The 26,135-nt window shown below is 46.8% G+C and overlaps 1 protein-coding gene across 1 annotated transcript; it reads left to right on the top strand.

Moving 5' to 3' along the window:
- Window positions 1-393: 393 nt before the first annotated feature.
- On the top strand, window positions 394-25,169 carry SLC45A1 (solute carrier family 45 member 1). Its single transcript, XM_050909444.1, has 6 exons — window positions 394-450; window positions 19,788-20,200; window positions 21,243-21,335; window positions 21,802-22,026; window positions 23,034-23,773; window positions 24,963-25,169. Exons 1-6 carry the CDS (start codon window positions 422-424, stop codon window positions 25,167-25,169), a joined length of 1,707 nt encoding a protein of 568 aa, XP_050765401.1. The 5' UTR covers window positions 394-421.
- Window positions 25,170-26,135: the final 966 nt, after the last annotated feature.

Here is a 26,135-nt window from a genome sequence, read left to right as displayed (position 1 = left end):
GTGGGCTTTTTTTTGTTTTTGTTTGGTGGGGTTTTTTGTTTGGTTGGGTTTTTCTGTTTTGTTTTGTTTTGTTGTTTCCCCCCCTTCCTCGCTGCCTCTTCCTTCCGTTATCCGTTTCCCAAGCTGGTTATGTATAGTTGCTGCTATTTTTAGCTCCTTTCTGGCTTCCATTAATCTTGACTTTCCAAGATTGTCTATACCACATTTGGGACGAGTGTTTTCTAATTAAATTCACCTCTTTTGAACTGCCCTGATTTATAGGATCCGACCAAGAAAAGATGTATTTTAAATATAATTTCTGATTGCTAGAGATGCACCTTTTCCTGCCACGGGTATAGTCAGCAGCCCACGGTTTGGCTACAAACCTACTTTGTTTCTTGTTTTTCAGGTCAAAGTAACATCCAGTCAGGCTTTGCGTGGCATGAGGCAGAAACAGGATTTTCTAGCAGGGTGAGTACTTGCAGAGTCAACAGGCTGATGATTTCTAATGACCAAGAATTCAGGAGACACTGCATCCTAAATAAAAGCAAAAGGGGGTCAGTAATCGCCGAGTAAGTTCTGTTTCACCTCTACCTGTTCTATAGGTGGCTTCAGGGAGGAATTTAGGAAAGGCGCATTGCGGAATGACTTAATGTGAGCTCTCATGATGATCGCAAGGAGCACTACCAGGGGGAAGTTCACAAATGGAGTTTTGAAGGAGCTATTTAAAATGGTAATATGGGTAGGGATTTAATGATGGTGTTCATGAGAAGACCTTAAATAGGGATCATGTAGGAGAGGATGTTTTTCCCTTTAGCACTCACTGTCTTTGACTTCAAATGTAAACTCTTTCCTCTTTCGGCAGGTTGCTAGGTGTAGACTTTTCAAGCCTCTTTTGGCTTTTTTTTGCTTCCAGAGCTGAACACAGACCAGAATTGTCTCTACCAGTTTTTAGTTTGCTGCTTTTCCAGGCCATTTTCATTGAGTGGTTCCAGGAAAAGCTAGACAAGATTTTGCAAGGTCACACAGTTCCTCTATTCCATCTCCTTGGCCCAAGGCAGGATCTAATAATCCTAACCTGCTCTCAAGCATCCTGGTAGATGATCTTAAAATTCTCCAGTGATAGAGACTCTTCTATCTCCCTAAGCAATTTCATGGTTTCATGAATGAAAATTTATTTCCTGTCTCCAGTGAGGATTGTTAGTAAAACTGGTGTTACCGAAATACAGATGGGAGAGAGACAGGAAAGGGGCTAAATTAGACCCAGACAATACACAGATAAATGATGTGCAGATTAGGGTCATATGTCACAGCAGGGCATACAGTAATGATTTACCTCGGAAGGAATAATGCCTTGAAAAACACACGGAGAAAGTGTATTTACTAATATTGTTCAAAATGAGGCCCCAAAGGCAGCACAGTGAATGCCAATTATTTTGTCCAAACTCTGAGTATCTGTCCACTTGGTACTTTTGCTTCCAGTGTAGCCTAGGATCGGTGTGATGCAGAAACAGGAGTCTGGGAAAGCCACTATCCAGAAAATGCTTTAAGTCACTTTCAAGCTGTGAGGGAAAGAGGGCAAGTGCCGGTACCTGTCCAGAGGAAGGGATGAGCGAGTCAGATTCTCTGGCCGTGGATTGGATCAGTGGTGGTGAATGTATGGGTGGGCAGAAGCAGGCGCTCCGGTGTCAAGTGCAGGGCAAGAACCGTTTAGAACGGAATTGTGTGTCAAACGCCTTTATTCCGAGCCAGGCCCTTCCTACGCAGTAGCCAATCTATTACAAATAGAGATTCTCTGGTAACCGCCTGTTCTTTGATTTCTTTGAATGCTATGATACAGTTAGTTTCTTGTGATCTTAGGTGCCTGCAGTACACTCAAGAGTTGCTTCTGCAGCAGAAGTAAATACTTTCTCATTAAGTCTAAAAAATTAGTTACAAAGTCCGTCAAGTTGTACCTACCTACAGGCTATGTTCGTTGCAACCGAAACCCTCTGTGCTATGGTCTGTTGATGCACAAGAGTCACATCCACAGGCCCACAGTCAGTCCCACTCTGCTCCAGGATGATCAGTAGGTGCCACGTTACTGGCGTCTTTTCCACTTGTCTCTTGGCTAAAGGAAAGCAATAGTATAACGTTCAGTGATGCAGCAGATGTTTCAAAGTCCTCATCAATGAGGAGGTTTCCGTGTTACCTAAATTAGGCATATTATGGAATTTCAGAAATGCAAAAAGAAATGTCCGAGGTAGGTTTGAATCGGCTAAGAAAGTTTTGGGATTAAACCACGTAGAGGAGGCCTCCTATGATACTGGCTTCTGACCAGAGTTTTATAGTCTTTTATTTGTCTGGTGCCTGTTCTGTCCCTAAAACACTAGTGCAAGGAGCAGATCAGGAGACAAAATACAATTGGACAGTGCACTTGGTTTGCTGTAGAGGAATCATTTACCTTTGCATTGCTTACTTGCCTCCCATCTTCTGATTTACCGTGACCTGCAAGGGAACATTCCTCTACCACAGCCAAGGCATTCAGGCGGAGCTAATTGAACAATTAAATTATCAGGTGATGGAAGTGAAAATCTCATCCACACAGTGGATGGATTTAGCAATCTGACTCCTTTTAGTTTATGACTTACTATTATGTAATGTGCGTGTTGCTACATAGGTGCACACTCTGTGCAAAACAAAGAGGTAAGCAGCTGGTCTGACATACGCTTTAGCTGACATGGGGTTCACGACTTCTGTCCACTGACCATAGAAGAAGGTGACAGTTGGGGTTTCTGAGGATAAACGGTGAATGTGGACAGTCCATTTAATAGAACTTCCCTTCACAACTCCTCCTTTCTTGGAAGTCTCCTGTCAGGAGTTTGTAGCTGTGGCTGAGTTAACAAACACACAAAAACCCCCTTCCTTTCCAGTCAGGTGCATTTCACTTCTAAGTATCCATGAAGGAGCGTGCAAAGCTAGGCAGTGTCCGAGTGCTGGTGGGTTTATACAGAATTGCAAAGGGAAGCAAATTCCATTTTGGTGAAGAATAACAAAGATGATGATGATTTGGCTGAAGATCCATTTGGTACGACAAGTAGAGGCAATCTAAGATGCGTGTATTTTCTGAGAACTTTGTAGAGATGTGACATTTGTCTATGCCAGCCGTCTGGCTCGGCAATTTGGGGAACCGTATATGTAATAAAAGCATGTCAGAATTCTAGCTCCCTCTTCCTGTACAGAACTACTACTACACAGATTGTTGTTCTAGCTGCAAGATCGGTAATGGTAAAAAACACACCTGTCCACAGCAATGCTGTCGTTACTAAACAGGTAGAGGACAGGGCATTAGAAATGCTGTTGCGACAGACAACACAGGGAAACCTGAAACCCTAGAACAGAGGACTGAAAAGGATGCAACATGCAACGGGACAAAGTTCTGCAGTGAGGTTAGACCAGGGTGTAATGGAGAAAACACTGCTGCTGGATAGATCTGCTTTGCTCCCACGGCAGGAGTTCTGTGTGTTGGTCTGATCACATAATCTCAGACCGTATTAGAATAGAGGGGAGAGAGAGAGAAAGCGTCTCTTTTGGCTTGGTAGAAAGGTTTGATTTTAAATTAAAGGGGACGTTGCAAAAGGTCATGAACATTGACTCTGCAAGTGAAAATGGGTTGTTTCCTTCCCTTTTTTTGACAGTACAGAAGGTCTTAAAAGAGGCTACAGGTTTCTGCCCTATTGAAATTCTCAAGAGAAGGTAATTCTGAGGGGATGTCCAGACTCAGTGTGGTCCAGTATGCCTTTAAGCTGAGGGAGAGACTAGCCCTGGTCATCTCTTCTGCTGGGGAGAACGCATAGTATGCACGAAGTTGCCAGGACCAGTATTATGAGACGCCTATGTGCCCCTGTATCTGTGAGCTGAGTGTCCAGGCTTCATTGTTACTGTCATCCATGGAAAGTAAACGGCAGGGTCTCTCTGAGGTTCATGGACTAGATTTGGTGGCAACATTTCTCCTTAGGCAAGTGGGCGGCTTGAGAAGCTGTGCAAAGGTAGGTAACAAGTTAATCTGCAGGACGACACTTGTATCAAACCTGTTTTTCTCCTATCCAACTTGCCCAGAAACAAAACATAGTGACAAAAATCTACTTTATGTTGTATAAATCTCAAAGATTAATTTTCACCTCTGTCCTTTATGGCTGTTCTTCAGCTGTGAAATCTGATATCTGTATCACATGGTGAAGACATTTATTTGACACTTGAAATTTAAACAAGCCCATATTCCAGTATCTTAGGATGCCCACTTTATTTTTGATCAAAAAGTTCTCCCGTTTTATTATCTCCACGTAGCCTGATCACATAAGCAAGTCTCCTAGCGCGCTTGGATTTTTAATTTAAAAAAAAAGGGGGGGGGGGGTGAGGGGGGAGGGCGGAAGCATTTGTTGCTTGGGCACGGAAAGGTTGTCCAGCATCTTGGCCAATGTGAAAAGGGCAGCCAGGAGAATATGGTCTGTTTGAAGAAATTGGTTTGAGGTTATCACGTCCTTCTCTGTGACCATAAGACTTCAGAAGGAGATTTTTTTGACTTTGCAAGAGATGGTAAATTGGCTTAGTGTGGAGTGGATGTGATCTAGCTCTGTCCCTACTGTCTTTGAGAAGAAATTGGTTAGATAGGTGCAAAACTCTCTTCCTTGCAGCTGCAAAGGACCATTAGTCTCGCGGACTGAGCTCTTATACAGCAAAAACATCTTCCACCTATGTTCTCTCTTCCCCCAGTGATCTCGGTTTGACTAATGCACGTATTCCACAGAAGCACGCATGTCTACTGCTTCCCTCGGTAGCTTATTGCAATGGTTGAACTCTTCTAACTCTGAAAAACATGTATTTTACTTGTAATTTGAATTTGTTTAGCTTTAATTTTCAGCTCTTGGTTGGACCAGCTGCTTTAGAAGACCCTGCTCTGTGTCTTATTCAGGAATTCAACAGATAGAATTCTTTAATTAGATGATTGCCAAATGTCTTCGAGCTCGTAAATAATTTCTGCCATTCTTCAGCCCGAGTTTTTCAATGCTATCTTTCAGTTGTGGACCCCAGAGCTAGACTCGGGCTCCAGTGTCATTTTCATCTGTACCAGGCCTAGAAAGGAAAACACTCCCTGCTGGTTAAGGTATTCCAGGGCTGCGATCAGACCCCTTCCTGGGGAACGCCTCTGCGTGGCTCAGCCTCAGAAGAGAGGAACCAATTACTCATTTACTGATTCCTACACATTTGGTCTTCAGACATAAAGCTGACCTAGAAGTTGCACTAAACTTTCATATGGAATCAAACCCATGGATTCTCGGCAAGCTCTGCTAGTCCTGCACCCAAAGAGCTGATAGTATTACTGAGAAACTGAGTAACTGCGTACCTGCAGAAATCGCTTATTCCTCATGGGAGAGGGAAAAAAAAATAAGTAGAGAAGTCAAACTAACAGCAAGCCTGTTTGTATTCTATCAGGCAGGAGATTAATTAGATTACTTTGAGGCCTGACCTTCAATTTTGTATACAAAGGTCATGGCTCTTGTTGGAGAGATCAATTAATATGTCAGCGTATCAGGCTCAACACAAAAATGCCATCCAAACGGTGTACAGGGAACCTTTGCGCACTGTGTACTTGCCCTAGCAGTTAATCTGCGTTACTGTTTGCTACCTGTTCCGTTTCTCTTGCTCAAGAGCGTTAGCAAATGTTTATTTGACAGAATGTTCTGTTCCTCTCCTCTCCTCTCCTTTTTTTTGTTTTTTTCTTTTTTTTTTTTCCCCCCTCCTCTCTGCTAAGAAAATGCAGGCTAACCCCAGAGCAACTCCAGGCTGCAAACACCATGTTGCAGACTGGACTCCAGTCAGAGGAGTTTCTTTACTGCTGACGGGGGAGAGCAGAAAACGTCTTGAGAATGATCTGGCAAACAGGGAAAGGGCCTTTAACAAAAGGGTAAGAAATCAGAAGACAGGAGATACTTACGGCACTTTGACTTACCTGAAAACACTCAACAAATTGAATACCAAGGTGAATAGTCTATTTAGACCAGTAGAAGCAAAAAGCAGGCTTGTGAATAGCAGCAACCAAGTGTCCACTAATAGGCCCGATTGGAAACAGGACTGCTATCTGATCTAGTATGGCTGCCTTCCTGTTGTTTTAGTAGGAGGCTGTGTTTGAAAGATCTCACTAAAAGATCTCCAAAGACCTCCGTGCTAGTCCTGCAGGTGTTGCTTTCCACTATACCAATTAATCAATTTTCTTCAAATGCTATTCATACACTGCATTGAAAGTGTGGAGCGCTATACAAGTCCGTATCGTTCCCCGGTGTACATAGGATGCAGCGCAGGTGGTAGTTACCAATGCTGGTTAACACTTGCAAGTGACAGAAATCCTGGTCCCTAGTGACGGAAGGGGAGCGGGAGATGATAGGCTAGCAAATGACTTGTATCATATAAATGTTTGTTTCCAACACGGCGGGGTGCTGGAATACTGCTGTCAGAGATGGACATTTAGGAGGGAAACAAAACAAGGATAAGATGCTAAAAACCCTTATCCCTTTGACCGTGCTCCAGGGAACGGTAAATTGTACTTATCACCCAGCAAATGTTCTCAAATTTAGTTCCCATAGGAGAATTTGCTGAGCCATACACACTTGTCAAGTCAGGATGCACAGCCCCTGCTTGTTTCTGCGGTCTGTGGAAGTCTGCTTATGGCTGTACTCTGGTGCTTTGATGTTTTAGGCAGACGGAGGCCGTGAAAGAGACTGCCAAGCTCCGAGAGTGGCATAGGGGCGTCCCTTTCCTGTTACTTCATCTCTGCCCTTTTCTCTGCCTCAGTGGATGCGAGGGGCAAGGAAGGCTGACAGAGTGGCTTTGGGGCCATCCGGGAATACTAAAGCACCTATCTGTATCTGTTTACACCGAGTGGCCGTACCGCACCCCGACATCTGTCTGTCTCTATAAGGTAACTGATTGTTTGGGATGGCACATAGACATCCCTATAGTCTCTGCCTTGTTACTAGACACTTTCAGGCAGGAAGGGGATGACAGCCCCTGCCTCTCCTGTCTGACAGGCACTCTGTATGGATGGAAGAGGCTAAATTAAAAACAGCAGAAGTAGACTTTCTGGTTTTTCTTGATAACTGGTATAAAGGAGAGAAGGGAGCAGTCTGTGCACTGCAATTAACATCGAGTGCTATTGCAACTCATCCTGTAATGCGATATAGATACAATCTCAGCAGAAAATTGAACGCTGCACTGAGTCAGAAACATAGAGCAATGCTGGGTTTTGGAGAAAGTAATTAGCCCCAGGGACCCGGTGGTTTCTCATTTCCCCTGTGGTAAACACAGGGAAGCGGGGCAGTACTTCCCATAGGCTTCCAGAGTCAATCTAGACGAGGTACAGAGCCAATTTCTACACGAAAGTTTTAATGAATGCTTAGCAAGAGGCAGGCGCACCTCCAGTCTTCCTGCAGCACCCACCACGTACCACTCGGTGCCACGCTGCTTTTCCTTCGCGAGCTCCGAGTGCCCTGTCTCTGCCTGGGCGCTGCTGAGCCAGCCCGAGCCCCTGCCGGTGCAGCTGCTAGAGAACGCAGCCCGGCGCAGCGCCGCTTTGGTACCCTTCGCCACCTCTCCTGCCAAGGGTGACGCTGCGTGACGGAACTGCCGGGGTCACCGTTCGCCGCGCTTGCCTGCAGCCGTGTGCTGTGGCCTGCCCTCTGCACGGTGCCTCACCCGACCGCCTCTTCCCATCGGCCCTCGTACAGCAGTGGCCTGGCCCGTCATTGTGCTGCCCTGCACTTGGCCTTCACAAAAGCAGCGATCTGAGGTTGTCCAGAACTCACTGAGCACACAAGTTCTGCTTTCCTTCTCCAGCAGAAGGTCAGAAGTGTACTGAATCACAGAAATAAGACACCTGGTAGCCAAGAAAACTTTGATCTTACTAACGACAGGACCTACTGGCTGGAAGCTGCAGCTCACAATTAATACGAGAAGCGAGGAATTGAGCTGTTCAGGTAACACAGCAGGGATGACAGTAGCCTCTCTTTATGCTCTATCTTTAAATGAAAATTGAGTTTCGTTCTAAAATATATGTAGCCTGTGCCGGCTCTGGGTGACTGCAAGTTCCTGCATCCAGGATTCTCGCTCCTGCTTTCCTGACATACTACTTGTCACCTTTCTGTGGTTTGTCACATGGAGAAAAAAACCCGCAGGGTCTTTGGGGCATAATCACGTCCTTGTCTCTTGTGAAACACGTAGTCCACTTGAGGCATCGCAGTGAAATGATGTACTTCAGTGAGTTTGCCACACTGCTTTGTGTGTTCCTGCACCTCTTTCCCCGAAGCTGCACCCCCCAGCGACGCTTAGCACTGATATCTTGCGTGGTAAATGTCTTACGTGCCTGCAGTTAACACTTTTGTTCAGCATTTGTCCAGAAGTGCATGGTCAACGTAGCCTAGCACGAATGTTGCCTCAGAGGAGAATTCTTCCTCAGCCTTCTTTCATTCAGTTGCTGGAAAAACAGAAGATGATAAAGATGTTCTGAAATATAATTATTTCCCTGGTTCTGTGTCTCAAAGTGTCGGTCACAGGAGCTGGTTAGGAAGTAAATGCAAAACTCATCATTTGGACTCTTTAAACTGTTTGTAGGACTGTAGCCTTCTGATACCAAGCGCATTCTCAATCTTCTGGATTCTGTAAGTGCCCTCTAGTGACTACTTCTCTGAACTTTGTTGGGTTTTCGTTGTTGGAGAGAGACCAGCCATTGAAGGGGTGGTTGTCTGGTGAGGGCAGGAGCTAGGTAAATGTCCTTATATTATTTTGAGGGCAGCACTAGTTTGTCCTGCAGAAGCAAATAGAAATGCTTATTGAGCAGTCACTGCACAAAGCTCAGGAAAGCCAACAACTGAATGCGTGCATGCCGCTGTTGTGGAAATAGCGCGTCTGAACCGAAACACGAGTCAAATCGAGTGCAAATCAGCAGAAGAAAAACTATTGGGCTGTCACTGCACAACACTCGCACGGTTTCAGTGAAGCGTGGCATTAGTGAAATTTTTCTGAATAATTATCCTCTAAGGTTGGAGAAAGGGCCACGGCATTCTGGTTTTCGTTTGATGCAGCAGCTGTAGACCAGGCCGACAGAGTACTGACATTTCATTTGTACCGTGACAGCATTCCAGTTTTTCTAAAACCAAATTGGTTCTTTACTAAAGACTTTGCTTGTTTAAAAAAAAAAGTTTCACCTGTTTTACAGAACAGTTTGAACTACGGTCCAAGACTATGTCCTGCTTTGTGTATTTGTCAATAGTGGGGGCATTTCTGTCTCTTCCCGTTATTAGAGCTCTATGCGCAATGTTGTACATTGTCGTTGCCTGGCACGCTTGTCAAGGGGCATCTTGAAGATACTTTGTAATGGATTGTTTCAGGAGCACGGCCTCACCTTGCACCCGAAAAGAATAGGGTAGTTTTGCTCTGTCCCTGGAAAGGATGGGAGCAGACACAAACTCCTTTTGTACTTTGTTATATCCGCACAAGTGCAGACTTACAGAGTGCAGACAGCAGTTGTCAGAACATGCATCCTTTTTTCTTTAAAAATTCATGTTCTTGTCTTGTATAGTAGTTCCCTACGTTGAATTTATTTTCTCAATGAATTGACAACTCAATTTTAATGCAAATGGATCAGTGCTGTTACCATTGCTGTTCATTCTGCAGCAAAATACTGGGTTTCGTTTCTGGTGGTGTTTTGGGTGTGGGTTTTGGGGGGGTTTTTTTTGGTTGTGTTTTTCCTTCTTTTAAGTGAAAATTCAAGTGCCCTTTTAAATGTTTAATTGCATCCGTTAATATAGCCAGCGTAGGAGTTTGGTGAATCCAGGTTCAGGAACTGATTTATCTGGGCTATTAAAGTCATATGACAATATGCTAAGGGCCAGATAAGGAGGTGGTGTGCAAACTGGCATATAGGAGACTTCTTTATGTTCTTACATAGTGTTAGCCTCCCACCAACTTCCTTACGCCTACTCAGTTGGTATGTAAGGGCTGCTAGGGCGGTGTAATTTACGTGGTAAGCTCCTCTTACCATATAAGCGTTAAGAATGTATAATTGAAATGCACCTCGCCTTGTTTGAACTTGATTCTTTTTTTCTGTTTTACTCTGTATTTGCACTGTGTTCAGTACCATAGGCCACAGAGCTTATTGGCATGCCTGGGCATGTACCGAAATATAAATTTACATCTTCAACTGATATCATAAATGTTGTGGAAAGCAGAGTTTCTTTTGGATTTAGCAATGGAGCAAAAGCTCTCGCGTACCTGGAATACACAGGAAGAGTTCAAGGGAAGAGGGCAAACTTGCATTGGCTCTAGAAATCATCTGGAAAAGCGGATTGTGGAAGGAGCAAGGACAGTTGGGATTTGGACAGCGCTTTGCCCTGTGTGATGAACGCCTGTATTCATCTAGGTAACTCCAGCGGTAACCAGCGATAGGACACGAGGAAATGGAATGAAGCTGAGCCAGGGGAAGTTCAGATGGGACATTAGGAAAAGGTTCTTCACCGAGAGGATGGTCGGTCACCGGAACAGGCTCCCCAGGAAAGTGGTCACGGCACCAAGCCTGTCAGAGTTCAAGGACCATCTGCACGACGCTCTTAGTCATATGGCTTAGTTTTAGGCAGTCCTGCGAGGAGCAGGGAGTTGGACTCGATGATCCTTATGGGTCCCTTCCAACTTGAGATATTCTATGATTCTAACTCTTGCAATTTTTGTCATTGGCAGGACTAATTTTAAATAAGCGTAAGACTGTCATGAGCTTACCATTGAAGAAACGTCTTGGTACCTGGTTTGCAAATTCATCACCCTTACAAATAGTCTAGGGTTGAGCTGGCACCTGTTTAAATTATTGTAGTGCAAAAGAACGATAGCACCAAGAAAACTGCAACATTGCCCTAAGAAAGCTAATCAATAATGTGACTGTTTGTTAACTGCACTGGATGAGGATGAGGAATATACTACTTAAAAGGAAGAGTTGCATCAAGCTTTCTGAGGGATTACAGGAATATTTGGAGCATTGAACTTGCTTGGAAAAAGACTGTATTTGAGAGAGATGAGCCTGATGCCCAGTAGCAAGTGTACAGGGCTTTATGCATAGCTTCTTAAGTAATCACACTGCTTTCTAGTTGTCAAAAAAAAAGTCTTGGTGAATAGAATAGAATAGAATAGAATAGTTCAGTTCGAAGGGACCTACAACTATCATCTAGTCCAACTGCATGACCACTTCAGGGCTGACCAAAAGTTAAAGCACACTCCTAAGGGCATTGTCCGAATGCCTCTTAAACACTGACAGGCATGGGACATCAATCACCTTTTTCTTTTTTTTGTCTTTTAATTTTTTTTTTTTGCTACGAGAGTACTGTGAAAAATCAGTGGGCTGGTTTTGTGCATATGGAAATACCTAGAGTCGTGCCCGTGTACAAGAGGAGGCAATGCAGATGCTGACACCTTGTTCTCTGGACATGAGCTGAGATCTCTGTATCTCACTTCACCGCTGGAAGAGTTCCTGACTGTAGCTTTTTGAAAGTGTGCTTTTGCTAAAATACAGACTGCCTAAGTAGAATAGGAAGATGCAACAGACTGGGACGCAGTGGTTTCAGAGGCAGTAACCAAACAAAGAAGCTGTTGTACAAAGCCACATAAGCTGAGTGGTTGTTTCTCCCCTAATCCCTTCTGAAAACTCACCCAAAATTTCTTGGGCAATTTAATTTGTATCAGACAAATGTCTTGAATCCATGGCACTAAATCCTGTACAGCTTGAAAGAACCTTAGAAAGTCACTGTGTCTGTATGCATCTCTCTCTCTCGCTCTAAAAAACTACGAAAGCACCAAGTGTTGAAAAGCGTACGTGCTGTATAATATCGCTGGCAATGAGTTTGCCAAATCAGCTTATGGTACTAAGGCCTAGCGCAGCAGAGCTGACTCAGTCAAATACTCTTTCAATGAGAGCTAAACATTGGCAAAAATGGGTACGAGATCTCAACTTTTTCATAAATTCTGAGTGCTTTCTTTAATCTAGCCCTTCCACTTAATAATTAACTAATAAGGAGCGGCACCCCAGCCCCCCACCCACCCACCCACCCCCCGCCCCGGGCCCTGCAACCTTGAATCTCATTCTCCCAAACAAGACAAAGGCTTTTTTGTTTTTCCTTTTGAAAGACTTTAGCGCATGGACAGTAATTAACTTGTCACTTCAATGTGGAGTAGGAAAAGAAGGATACTTAGGTCTTTCTGTATGATTGCCAGGTTGGGGTGGTCAAAAATGACAGATTAAGCTAGACCACTTATTCCTCCTAAGGAGCAAGATACACGCAGTGTTTCATTCTGGGCACAGGGAAGCTTTAGTCTTTTCCATGCTACGGAAAGGAAAGTTGTCCAGTATGTGACAGCATCACTGACTTGGAAATTGTGCAAACTGACTCGAGATAGGCTCGGCAATTATTCTTCTGTAACCTACGCTGCTCTGGATTTTCCTCAGCTGCTGCCCTGCCACCCCACCTCCTTTGTCGTGGAGCTCAGGAGGGGACAAATTGAAGTCCTCCAAACTAAGCAGCTTCCCCCCCCCTTTAAATGAAGTGAATTATGCTAAATTAGAAAAGAAAAAAAAAAAGGTCACTTCATTTGAGAGCCTTTCCACCCCCGCCCCCCACTTCTGTCTTCAGAAGGGAATACAGTTTCTGAGGTTTTCTTGCCAACTTGCCAATATTGGCAAGGCAACCCTTTTGTGTCAAGGGCAACCAAGCTGTACTGCTATCGCAAGCCGGTACGGTTTGTTCTGAGGAGCTCTCTGCAGCCATGCAGAGAAACACAGCGGCGCAGAACGTGCGCGTTCATGGCCTTTCTGAAGGAAGAGGGGTCGTGTGATCTCTACCGGCATAGTTTTTCCTTGACTCCTTTTTGCTTGTATAAGAGCAGGTTGTCCGCTGTTCTGTAGGAAGTGGAGGATAGCTTGCGGAGGGCATGCGCAGGACCCTCCGCAGACATAAAAACTTGGCAACTCATCAGGCCTCTCCCTCTTTGGGTCATTGAGCGTAGATTAATCTTTGCTCCAGGATTCACGTGGCCTTCGGGTGTTCTGAAGCGGCAGCCCCCGAGCACAGCACAACTTTCACAGTGTGTCTGTTTGGTACAGACTTTGTATGTCCCCCAAAAAGAATCAAGTCGTGCTTGGAAAAGAAGCTGCTAGTTCCAGGTGGATCACTGACATCACGGAGCCACTGAACCTAACCGAAAGGTGTTTTAAAATGAATTTTAAGATGAAAAAAGAAAAAGGAACACCCGACATCACACGACCGAAACCCCGTTCTTCAAGACAGAGAACAACATACTCTCTGTTGCTGGCTTGCACAGAATTTCACTTGACTGGAGCTAACGTTTACCTCGGAGAAAAGGATTATGAGGATAGTAAGAGAGGTTTCCAAGAAACGGAGGAATGGTCCTGATCTGAGCGAGGCAAATAATGAGGTCTGTTGGCAAATGAAACGGCGAGCCTAACATGAAGCTGTAAACGAGCAGAGAGATGAATACACTGTCAGAAGCTGCTTCGTGGAAAGACTTAACAAAAGAGTTGAATGAATGCAAAACATCTTGCACCCAGAGAAGGTAGGAGGGAACAGTGCAGATTCATAGCAGTAGGTATTCATCACCAAAACTCGCTCTTTTGAGTGCTGTTGGGTTAAATTAGTACAAAGTAAATGAGTATCTTTACATTTCAACCACAATTTATGTGTAAGCTCACAGAGGAGAGGAGATTTGCGGTTTCTGCTTTGTCTGAAGCCCAAAGGATGCTGATAGATGAATGCACAGCAGGAATTGCTTTTGTTCTCTGCATTGTTGTTACCCTGGAAAGGAGTAGAGTGCCTTGTCCCACCGTCCGCAGTGGACAAACTGTGGTACATGGTGTAACAGTTAATCCTTGTAAGTTCTGAGCAGACAATTTTATTTAATTGAATGTGGAATAAACATGAGTTTAATGTCTCGAACATGTTCCCAGGGAAAAATCATCGTATACGATGGCCACGACTGCCTGCTGGCATTAATAATATAACCCACTCTCCACACCCAGGTGGAACAAAAAGTCATCCTCGATGACAAGGAATGGGGCTCTTAAGTGCCCCGTTCGTCTGCTCAGTGTTTGCAGAGGTCTCTGGCGCATGGATGGCGGGTGGGACGGAGGCTGGCGGGAGCACAGGCTGTTGCGCTGCGTTCTCACTTGTGGTCGCTGAAGGGATGGCTGACTCTGGGGCTTGAGCAAAGGCGGCAGCAAACAATTGCGGGTGATCCGACAGCCGCAGTCTCAGCCCATTTAGCTGTCCCTGAGCACGAGAAGCTGGGTGAGCAGTAGCTGGTGCTACTGCAACTACTACTGATGGCAATGGCTCCTCCCAGCAACACCCGTCTCTTGCCCCACCTGCCTGGTCCCTTTGGCAGGCAGCAGACCTGCCTGCTCGTGTTCTCTTACCAGCTGTGGCACCTGGCTGGACCTTCCCCTGTGCCTGCCCTTCATCCTTAGGGTTGCAAATCTTCATTTTTTTTGACTTTGCTGCTCAGAAGCGTGAAGGAACTTTCCAGTGGCTGTGGCACTGGAGGCATGTAAATAAAAGGGATGCTGTCAGCCCGTGGTTTTGAACGAGAACGTGATTGTTTTCTTCCAGAGCCACAGCAATGGTTTTAATCGATTCATTAAGAATGTGGCTTCTAAAACCAGTTTGTTCTCTCAATAGGCAGCAAATGGAGCAGTGGCTGCTGTATTGTGGATGAGACACTCTGGCAGGAGGAGACACAGCATCCCGCTGTGGTGACAGCCATCTGGCATCAGCACTGAGAAGTGGTGTGTGGCAAGGCTGGGTTGATGCAGGCTCCGGAAGTCCGTATCTGGGGAGCTGAAAGGAAAAGCTCAGCACAGACAGGTGAGGGACATCTCGGTACCAAGATTGCCTCAAATCTGCCAGAAGGGCTGGGGATAGAATGTATGTCAAATGAGGAACCTGCAGCGTCTTCGACAGAAGCCTGCAACGGTGTCTGGGGTGGTAGCAAAAGAACACGTGTTGTTTGGGGCGAATAGGTGTATTTTGGGACGATTCCATTACTCAAAGATGTCTATGACATCAGACTGACTCTCCCATCTGTATTTAGTTTATCTGCCTGAGCATTTTGACATGGGCGAAGGAGGAGGAGGTGAAAAGGTGAACTGGATCAAAGAGCTGAGAGCAACAGTGCCGGTGCTTGACAAATTTCTTGCTCGCTTTTACCTAGTCTGGCAGAATTAGGCATGTATCTTAGGGTCAGTTTGGGAACAACGTGCTTATGCAGGGCCCTGTCTTAGAAAGCAGTAAAGGGAAAAGTTTTGCTGTGACTATTGACGTGCTGGTTGGGATGCGGTTTGGAGGAAGAACGTTTGTGAGGATAGGGGAGGAACCCAGTCCCGCTTTTCATTTAGACCAGTACAAACCCCCTTCTGCCCTATGAATGTCGTCGTGCTGTGAGTGAATAACCCTTAGCGTTCTAAATAGGTCCTTTACGGTGCTGTTGGATTACATAAACACTGACGAATGATACTTGACCGATATAATGGCCAAATTGACATAAAAAAGTTGAACAACACAGATCAGGTGACAGGGAATCCGTGGTGATAAGAATGTTCGGTGGTCTCTTGCGCCTGTCCTTGTGTGCTGCGAGGTTACCCTGATTTCTCACAATTTCTTGTCGGGCTTTATATGAACTTGTGCACTAGCTGAATTCCACCGGCCTCGAACAGTGATCTTTGGCATCTCTTTCAGATGTTGTGGTTGCACCACCTACCGCATAAATGAGAGCTAGTTTTCTACAGACAAATGGCGCAATGCCTTTTATTCCTACTGTGACTGGTGATTTATGTGCAGGGAAGCCATCGTTCTGCTACGATAAATTCTACGAGAGCTAAATACTAATATATACTAAGGATTCATGCAGTCTTACGGTAATGTCTGGAGATAAAATTAAGCATCCTTAATGCCCCGAGTTTGAAGTTCTTTAAAAATACACAGAGCAGGCTGCACTACGTGATGACATCTTTGTTTGCAAACCACGAGGAAATTCGGAACATGAGCACAAAATATGGCACTGTAAAACAAAATTGCCAAATCGCCTTACCCAAGGAAGGGTAAGCGAAGACCCCGCCTGTGGAAATGACGGTGCGGCAGCTTGCACCTGCCCGGGGCGAGCACCGCTACAGAAAGCAGGCGCTGCGAGCAACGAGGCGGCGGGGCTGCGGGAGGGAGTTCGAAGCGAGAGCGACTGACTTCTCTCTGAGCTGGCGCCTAACTAACCCTTGCCTCAGCCGGGGGCTCCTCCTGGACAGCCTGACGGCTCCGGGACTGTTCGGGGGGAGGCCCGTGGGAGCGGAGCACGCTCGTGCCGCGCGTTCGTGCCCGGTGCCGGCAGCGCTCCGGGGAGGAAGGGCAGCCGTGCGCGGCACAGCGGCAGAGCGCGGCTGCGGGGCAGGGCCCCGCTCGTGCGGCGGCAGGCGCGGCCGGGACCGCCCTTCGGGGCGGCGCGGGGGGGGCGGCCGCTTCCGCCGGCGAATCGCGGGGGGCCGGCTCCGGGCGGGCGGCGCCGCGCAGGACGACGTCACCGGGGCTGGGCCGGCGTCACCGCGCGGCGCAGTGCGGGGCCGGGCCGGGCGCCGCCGGAGGTGAGGCCGCCGGGCGGGCAGGGGCGGGGGAGCGGCGGCGGTGGGTGCCGGTGCCGGTCGGCGCGGGGCTCGCTGCGCGCTGGCGGCTCCGGGCGCGGCTCCCGCTCGGGGCGGTCGGCGGGCCCGGGGCGGCGAGGGGCGGCGGCCCCGCCCCGGGGCGGTTGCGCGGCGCGCGCCGCGCGGCTCGTTGTCGGCTGGCGCGAGCGTTTGGGAGGCGGCGGCCCTCGCGCCGGGGCAGGGCCGGCCGTTCCCCGCAGCGCTGATGTCTGTGGTGCCTTTGGAGCCCTCGGTACCCACCGCAGAAACGTGGGGGCCGGATTCTGCCCACGAAGGGAGAACTCATTTTCGGCGTAGAGGTGCCCCGGAGGGACGGCGGTGGCCGGTCCCTGCCGCCACGCGCGTTGGCTGTGCGCACGTGCTTGAGGCTGCAGGCAGCAGGCGGCAGAGCCAGCATCGCCACGGCCCTGCAGACTGAGATGCGCAGTTGTCGGCGTGACAAACGTCGGGTGCCAAAAATCGTGAATAACTATTGACGGTGAAAGGTAACAGCCACGTAATTGTTTTCCATGCTGAAGGAGAGGTTTCCTCCTGTGAAGCTGTTGTGATCGCAGGGTAGATTCACCTGAGGACAGGCTCAAGTCCTTTGAAGATGTCCTCTGGTGAACGATTCGTAAGTTGAGGAAAATGAGCGATGAGGAATATAGGCTCAGCTCACAGTTTTACGCCGGCTTTCTGCTGGACTGGCGACACGCTGTCACTAATAGCCTTTCGTTCCAGGTAGTTGCAGATCACCACGTGTATTTTTGAGCCGTGCAGAGGGGTTCTTTCCTTCTGTCACTAAAATGTTGCCAATTAGGACTCGTGATACAATCGCTTTGGAACACACAGTACAGAGCAGGAATATGAAGGAGGATCTAGTATGAAACAAAACTGATAGAGGAATATAGGGAGATCAACACCCTGGGTGCAAATGGCAAGGTGTATCAGTGGTGAAGGGGAGTGCTAGCACAGCTGTATTGTCGCGTCTCTGTGAAAGGGTTGTTAGAACGTCTGTCGTGAATCCGATTGGGTTTTCATTACGTCTTTTTTCTGGTATATATCTCCTAATTTTTAACAAATTCTCATCGTGAGGGAATTGCTTTGACCTGAAGGCTGATAAAGGTACTCCTGCGAAGTAAGTACTCTGCTTACGAAAGACGCGAGTTATAAGTTTTCAGTAATTTAACAGCGTCAAGGGGAACACAGGTGCGGGCATCTTCACGAAGTCTCTGTACACTTCTCCTTCTGTTGGTCTGTCTAGGGGACTTTGTGTCTAACGAGCTTTCCCAACAAAATGGGGCTTGCTGTTGGTGCCTTGTGAGATGGGGGTTGTCAAGGCGTGCAGTTACAATTATGAATTGCTTGTTCTTCTCTCTTACGTGGTATGCATCTTGGTCTGAAGAGGAACAGTCTTGAGGAGACCCATGGTGCAATGTTAGCAATACTTCAGTAGATGTCTTCTCTCTCCCACCCTTCCTCCTCCCCCTCAGGCCCTAAATATGGTCAAGTTACCCCAACTGCAGTCTTCTGTGAGGTGCTTGGCATTCAGTTTTGCATTGTGCAAGGTCTCTCTTTGGACGCTTGCGTGGAGCTGGGGATCGTTCCGTGTAGGGCATCATCCCGCCATGCTTAACAACCGTTGCATCAGCGTGATGGTAAACGTGGATTTATGGAGTTCTGCTTTTGATAATAGTTGGGCATATGCAGCGAAGAATGGTGTTGCGTAGACTAAGGGCTACAGGAAGAAAGACTGGTGCGTGAAACGCGCCGGAGGAAGCAGCAGAAAATGGGAGATTCGTGGGAGTTCTGTGCAGCCAAAGTAGCAGAACAGCTGGGAGTCTTTTCCCCAGGGGAACTGTAAACAGGAAAGTAAGAGATTTGTTTTGCTTACTAGTGTGCAGCTGCGAGGGTTTTCCCGAAGAGGTGTGGGGTGATGTGGAGCCATCCTTGTGCAGCAGCGGCCTTTGGTCTGTGGGCAAGAAAGCATAAAGAAAAGGTCAGACTTCACGTACGAGTTGTTTCCATTTCTGGCAACGAGAGGCAAGAAATCACATGTGGTTCGTTAATTTGGCAGATCTGTCGGTACCTATCCTGAGATGCTATGTTGGAACCCATTTGGCTGTTTTACCCACCACAGTCCGCGCGCTTTGGCTACAGGAGTGATTCTGATGAGACCCGAGGAGGCTGTTCGGCACTTGAACGCCATTAATCTCTGAGAGAGGAGTGGCAGTGCTGAGGGTGGCTTGTGGGGTATGTATCTTCTTCTCAGGAATTAGTTTGAAACTTCAATTCCTGCACTGAAAAATGATACCAGCTTCTGGTTCTGAGTGTATTTGTTGTCGGCTGACCTCATCCAAGTGTTCAGCTTGTGTAGTCTGAACTTCAAAAGCACATTCTTTGAGCATTCCGGTAAAGTCTTACGGAAATAGAACCAGCAAGAAGCAGAGGATCAGACCCTGTCCTTGTAACAGAGTGTCTCTGCTGAATTCAGGGATGTAAATAGGAAGAAACCCAAACTCATTGGGAACTCATTCGTCATTGCGAAAAAAATTTTGCATTAAGCCTTGGCCTTGCCACAGGCAGCAGGAACAGTAGGATCGGTACCGAAAGGTGATTTCACATTGCAGCAGGGGTCTAGATCTGCAGCCAAGCCACAGCTTTGCTTTATTGTAAACTTAGACTGAGGTCGTGATTCATCTCAATTTAGCTCGAGTGAATTGCAGATGAATGTAAACCCATTGCTGTTATGGGAACTCCTGGGAAGTGTGGCATGTCTGACTGCTGACTGTTTTATATATTTCAGTCTTAATCCCTGATGATGGCAGGCAATGCCTAGGTAACCAAGACAGGATCTCTGGTGTCTTGTTTGCGCAAAGATGGAGGAGACGTGCCCGTAAAATGTATATGCCTTGTGTCGAGAGATGGGGAGAAAAGGTTGTAACTAATACGAAGGCTTCACTCAGTACATGAAACGTTGAGAAATGGCTTGAACTTCAGTAAATGAAACGAAGCAAAGTTTTTTACTCAACCATTTTATTCTGAGCTATTTTGTTTCCAGACGCCTACCCGTGATGATTCCACCATCTGCGACGACCCCTGTCAGTGATGCTGCGCTCTTGCCGAGTGTGGCTTCTCAGGAAATCTGGAGGTCGCAAGTTCCAGGCTATTCTGGATCAGTCACACGGCACATAAGTCATCGGGCCAACAACTTCAAGAGGCATCCGAAAAGGAGAAAACACATCCGCCCTTCGCCGCCGCCACCGCCAAATACTCCGTGTCCTATTGATTTGATTGACTTTGGGGATCTCCAGCCTCAGAGGTCTTTCCTAGAACTGCTGTTTAATGGGTGCATTCTCTTTGGGCTTGAGTTCAGCTATGCCATGGAAACAGCCTATGTTACCCCTGTGCTGCTTCAGATGGGGCTTCCAGACCAACTGTATGGAATGGTGTGGTTCATCAGCCCTATATTAGGTAACTTTTCTTTACGCTATTTCTTCCCTCTTGTTTTTTCCACTACACGGGGGTTAGATGTTTTTGTTTTCTCTACCTTAGCTGTTCACAAGTATATTCTGTGTGCTCTCGAGGTTAAGAAGCGCTAGCCATAATTTTAGACCACCAAATGGAGAATAATTCTTGCTGTGTCTTGCCTGAAATGGGCCCGGTGTGATCAAAAGGTCTGTTCTTTTAATGGCTTCTCAACCTCTTACAGGTTGTGCGAGGGTGAGCTTTCGTTACTCTGTTCCTATATTTAAAGGCTAGCAAAGGAGGATCAGTGTATCCATTTATGTCCCTGTGAAAAAAAGCATACAGAGACAGTTTGCAAGGGTGTGTGAAAAAAGCGGAGTGGGATTACCTTCTGTTTAACTTTCTGAAACAGACGAGGTGTTCCGATGATGAAAGACCGTCGACCGCTACTGTTATGGGCATTGGATTACTTGCCTTAGCCCGCAGGCAAGGCTGGGAGCGTATCCATTACTATGGGAAGAACTACAGGATGGGCTATTACCACTTGGAAACTTTGTTCTGCCTGTTCTTGTACTCTGGGATGCGCTTCAGAAGAAGAGAGTAGATAGGCCCCTACTCGCAGGCTGCCCCAGAGAAATACAGGCTCCTTTCCAGCTTGCATGTTTGCTTCCTGCTATCTTCCAAGCTAATTCTGCAGGGGATCTCCCATCTAAGATGGGGCAGATGAAATAGTTTGTAAGGAACGGAGTCCTTTAGAATGTATAACTGTTGTACTCTTACTCTTCACCTGATGTCAAACTCTGCGGTATTAATGATGCGGAGTGAACTGCCATGACAATGAGCAGCGGCACATTACGTTATTCGGTCCCCGACCTGGGAAATGTCAGGCAGTACGCACTGTGTCTGCTCCTGGGTGACTAGTACCGACTGGGGATATCACTGTGCCGTGGTGTCCTGCCTTTAACTGCCTTTTAAGCTACCTATTTTAACTCCCCTGTGAAACAGGCTTGTAGAAAAATGCTACTTATTGGTGATTCCTTTTTTCTAGGGTTCTTGCTACAGCCTTTGCTGGGGGCCTGGAGTGACAGATGCACATCAAGATTTGGGAGGAGAAGACCTTTCATTCTGGTCTTAGCAGTAGGTGCGTCTTTTAGAAACGACGGGCGTAATGCTTGTAAAGTAGAAACGTTGTGCATCTCTCTTCTGTTGCATCCCCGGTGGCGCTAGGCCGAACAGAATGCGTCTGACGTGTTGGGTATTGTGGGTCTGAAGAAGGCGGTGAGCAGCGCCGAGGTGATGCTTTGGCAGCTGGAGATCCACACATAAAAGCTTCTCTTGTCAGAGTCTGAAGAAATGATGTTTTGAGGGTCAGGAATGTTTTTCTTTGGCCAAAACCAACTCCAGACTTTTGTAAGCTTGAACAGTGGGAAAGGATTATGTATATCCTATAAGCCACGCTTATTCCCCAGACTGGTGATCTGAACAAGAGCAATAGTGCTTGCCGCGAGGCTGTGCGGGTAGTATAATGCTTTTAGAGCATGGAGCGATGCAGGGTTTTTTGCTTATGAGTAGTCGATTGATTGATTTTGATTTGGTTTTATTCCCAGGAGCGTTGCTTGGGCTCTCGCTTATGCTGAATGGCAAAGATATAGGGAGTGCCTTGTCTGACACTGCGAATAACCACAAATGGGGGATCATTCTTACGGTCTGTGGTGTTGTCCTCATGGACTTCAGCGCAGATTCAGCAGACAATCCCAGTCATGCCTACATGATGGATGTATGCAGCCCAGTGGATCAAGACAGGGGCCTCAACATCCACGCTTTGTTAGCAGGTATGCTTTCTTGGTGCTTCCTGGCTGACGTGAACCCTAAGTAAAAAAGCCCTGCTGTAAGGGCTTACCCCCTGCTCTGTAAAGCAGAGGGTAAATCACTGGTCTTTTCCTGTATAAGCGTAATAACCAAATACCTGGAGAGGGAGCACTAATTAACTTTGAAAACAGACTTCTGCTTACTGCAAAAGGCTTTTGTAACTACCAAAAGTCAAACAAGACACAGTCCTGGGTTATTCATCTGAAGGTCTCTCATGTCATTTGTAACACCTACGGAAACGAAATTATCCCTCGAGGGAGGAGGTTTGGCTTCCTGCAGGTGTGGAAAATGCCTTTTTTAGTCGCTCTGTTGGAGGGGAAAGCACATACTAGGCGCTACGATCCCTCATTGCTGTCATCTTCAGTTGCTGTACTGCCCTAGTCCAGTTTTCCTCTCCATCAGGAGACTGTTTCACACTCTTGAATGTGTTTGTAAGAAAGAAAGGATAGCGTCGTAAAGCTTTCACCGTGTGAATGGAGTGAGGGAGGTATCCGGTGCCCTCAGAACTTCCGTGTTCATCGGTAGTAATATGGTGGCAGCTTTGTTCGCTGTTGACGTGTTGCAGAGTAACGAGCTTGCTACGCTTCTGAAGCGATTCGCTCTGTCTTGGACGCGGTTAGATCTGCGTTCCTCTAACTGAGTGAGGAAAATGGATTTTCACTTGCTTTCAGGAAAACAGTCTTAGCTGACTGATTGCAGAGCCTTGCCATGAGGCTGGTGGACGCTTCTGTTTTACGGACTGAAATAGCTGAAGGTAAAGTGGTTTGTTCTTGGCAAAGAAAGAACTACCATTTTTAATTATTTGTATCATCGCTTTTACAGCACTGACCTTCTCCCTCTTTCTGTACCATGTTCGTACAGAAGTAACGCGTCGGATTCTACTCACGAATCGTTAGACAAATGGTGCTGTGCTGTTACTGACTTCCAGGATTGGCTAGGGAAGATAATCCTGGCTCTGTTTTCCCACCAGGTCTTGGAGGTGGCTTTGGTTATGTTGTCGGAGGAATACACTGGGATAAAACCAGTTTCGGAAAAGCTGTGGGAGGGCAACTTCGCGTCATCTATGTCTTCACCTCAGTTATACTGACGATCGCTACTGTGCTGACTCTAATTAGCATTCCAGAAAGACCCTTAAGGTCCTTTAGCAGGAAGAAAAAGGTGATGAAGAGTCCAAGTCTTCCTCTCCCTCCTTCTCCACCTTTCTTCTTTGAGGAGGGTGTAAATGAAAACTTTGCTTCTCATAACTCAGCTCACTTATATGCAAGTTTTACGAGTCCCGTTTCCCCCCTCAGCCCACTCACGCCCAAATATGGCAGTTTTGTCAGCAGAGATGATTCCTTGATGGGAATTAATGAGTTTGCATCATCATTTGGGACTTCAAATATTGACAGTGTGCTTATAGACTGTTTTACAGGCGGGCACAGTAGTTACTTAGCACTTCCAGCTAGCTTGCCCAGGCAGCCCGTCAGCGTCAGCTTTCCTCGGGTGCACGATGGCTGCTACCAAGGAGAAAATGGAGTTCTGGAGCAAGAGGAGAGCAGCGTAACACCAGGGCCTGACGGCGAGGCGCTAAGGGTGGGCTCACTGGATGCGATAAAGCCGCGGTCGTCAGGGATCCTGAAAAGACCTCAGACCTTGGCCATTCCAGATATCGTAACAGGACACTGTCCAGAAAATAGCAGAAGAAGAAATGTAACCTTCAGCCAACAGGTAAGGGCAGAAAATCAATGATATGACCATGTAAACCTGAGCATTCATTTAATCTCTTCATATAGTTTTAAATGTGTGGTGCACAAATTAATTGTTAAAGACTGCTCGTGACAGTTTGCTCATAAAAGTCATTATGGGAACAGCACACCTGCTGTGACTTTATCAGTAAAATAGTGGGTAGGATGTGAATTGTGACTGGCAGTCTGTCAGCTGCCTTCGTTAAGATGGCAGAGATGGGAGCGTTCCGCTCTCGCCGGGCCACGTGTGAAAGTTAGGTTGGTAATTTTAGCCCTGCTTCACCACCCAGGGAGCTACCACTTGAGAGCAGAAAAAGACACGTTTTTATTGAGCCTGTATCTTCCCTTTCCACAGAAATACCCGCAAGATAGGGCCAGGGATAGGATTCTCCCATGAGCTTCTCCTTATGGCAGTCATTACACCTGGTTCCATCAGGGAGGTGAGGTTTCCCTTACCCAGGGATAAGACTCTGACCTCACCTCCCACTGTTGGTGATAACTTGGAATGTCTGAGACCTCTGTATGCTGGCCCATTTTTTTATGATCCGGGATGAGGTAAACTGTCCTCTGTTGTTTTTTGGTTTGGTTTTTTTGGGGGGGGGGGGGGGGGGGGGGGGGGGGGGGGGAGGTGGGGGGTTTTTTTTTGTTTGTTTTGTTTGTTTGCTGCTGTTGCTGTACTTTGACCCAGTTTGCGAGAGCAGACTTCGTTAGGGCCAGGATTTTACATACTGGGTACGTAGAGATGGAGCATCGAGGTTAGCAAGCGATGAGAATGTGTTTCAATTAAAACCAGCCTCCTCTTCCTCAATGTCTCTAAAACTTCGGGAACCAAATTGGCCTGAATGTGGGTGCAGCTGCTATTAAATGCAACGGAATTTATGCCTTCCCTACACTAGCATCCGGATGTGGTTGCCAAATACCCTAGAGAAGCAAAGAGTACTGTTTCAAGTATACTGAAGGCTGCAGCACGGTGCTGCCATTTAACACTTGTTCCAAGGCTGAACTTACAGCTTAGCTAAATACACTGTTCTTAATCTCCGAGTCAACGTACCGCAGCAGCAGAGTTTAACTTTCAGATGATCAGATAGGCGTGTAATATTGCATAGGTTTGCTCAAAGGATGTTTGGGTTTTTCTTACTCTGTTTGTTGACCTGGGAGTTCTTACGGTGCAGGTTGCTAATATCTTGCTGAATGGTGTTAAGTATGAGAGCGAGCTGAATGGATCAGGCGAGACCTCTGAGCAACCACTCTCCGTGAAACTTCTTTGTTCGACCATCTGCCAGATGCCCAAGGCTCTTCGTAACCTCTGCGTCAACCACTTCCTAGGTATTCAGAAAGTGCCGTCTTGCTTTCACCATGAAGTAGCCCACCTCGGGTGAATGTTTTTAAATTATCTATTGCTGCAATGGCTGCTAACTAGAGAGGACGTGATTTGTTCCATAGACACTCACCAATAAGGTACTTTCTGGTATTTAGTTTCTTAGAACACTGAGAAAGGAAAAAAAAAAAAACCCAACAAAACAGTAAAGCCTACATTCCTAGAAAGGGAATAACAACGGCCTAAATCAGCACGTCCGTTAAATGGAATGTTTACACTGGGATGAGAAACACCACTGAACCGAGAACTTGAGACTATCGACCTTTTTTTTTTCTTTTAACGCTCTGAAACTGGTGTTACCAAGCAGAAAGACGAGATTAGCTGTATTTCCCTGCTTACACCTGAGACCGGCATTCACTTTCCTCCCTTTGACGGCGTGTGTATAGGGGTCCCAGAACAGGCCACGAGGAGGTGCGGAACATGACACCGCAGGAGTGCCCTTTACTCCCGTTACCTTTACTCTTACCGGTGCGTGACTGATGGTTAGGAAGGGCTTGCAAGCAATCCAGCTTACACAAAATTGGACAGAAGGTAACAGGTAGTTAATACTCATTGGCTGTGAAAGGACTTAAGACATTGCCTGCATCAGTGGCCCTGAAGCTGGTTTGTGAGTAGGAGTTTTTAACTGTATCGGAGGCGCTCTAGAGGCTGCAGCCGTGACATAAGAAGCACTCCTTCCAGTTCTGTGTGGGAGGACGACAGCAACCTGAAATGACTGTTATGAGCTGCTCTCTGAAACCGAGTGTTGTGTCCTGTCAAAACCTGAAGGCAGCTCAGACTGCTGTAGTCTATTTTTCTGTCTTGCTAAAGCAGTGTTCTGTGGCCTGCAGTCAACCTGTAGGATTCCACTTAGGAATTCAAAGGATAAATCTTGGTCTTTAAAATCCTGAATGTCTTTGACAAACATTGTAGCGTAATGCACAGGGAACAGCGGTCTCGGATAAATGCGGCTGAACGTTATGTAATA

Source organism: Gymnogyps californianus, chromosome 21 (genome assembly GCF_018139145.2).
Source record: "Gymnogyps californianus isolate 813 chromosome 21, ASM1813914v2, whole genome shotgun sequence".
NCBI classification, from domain to species: domain Eukaryota; kingdom Metazoa; phylum Chordata; class Aves; order Accipitriformes; family Cathartidae; genus Gymnogyps; species Gymnogyps californianus.
The sequence above is the reverse complement of the archived record's forward strand: the minus strand, read 5'-3'. Positions and strand labels throughout refer to the sequence as shown.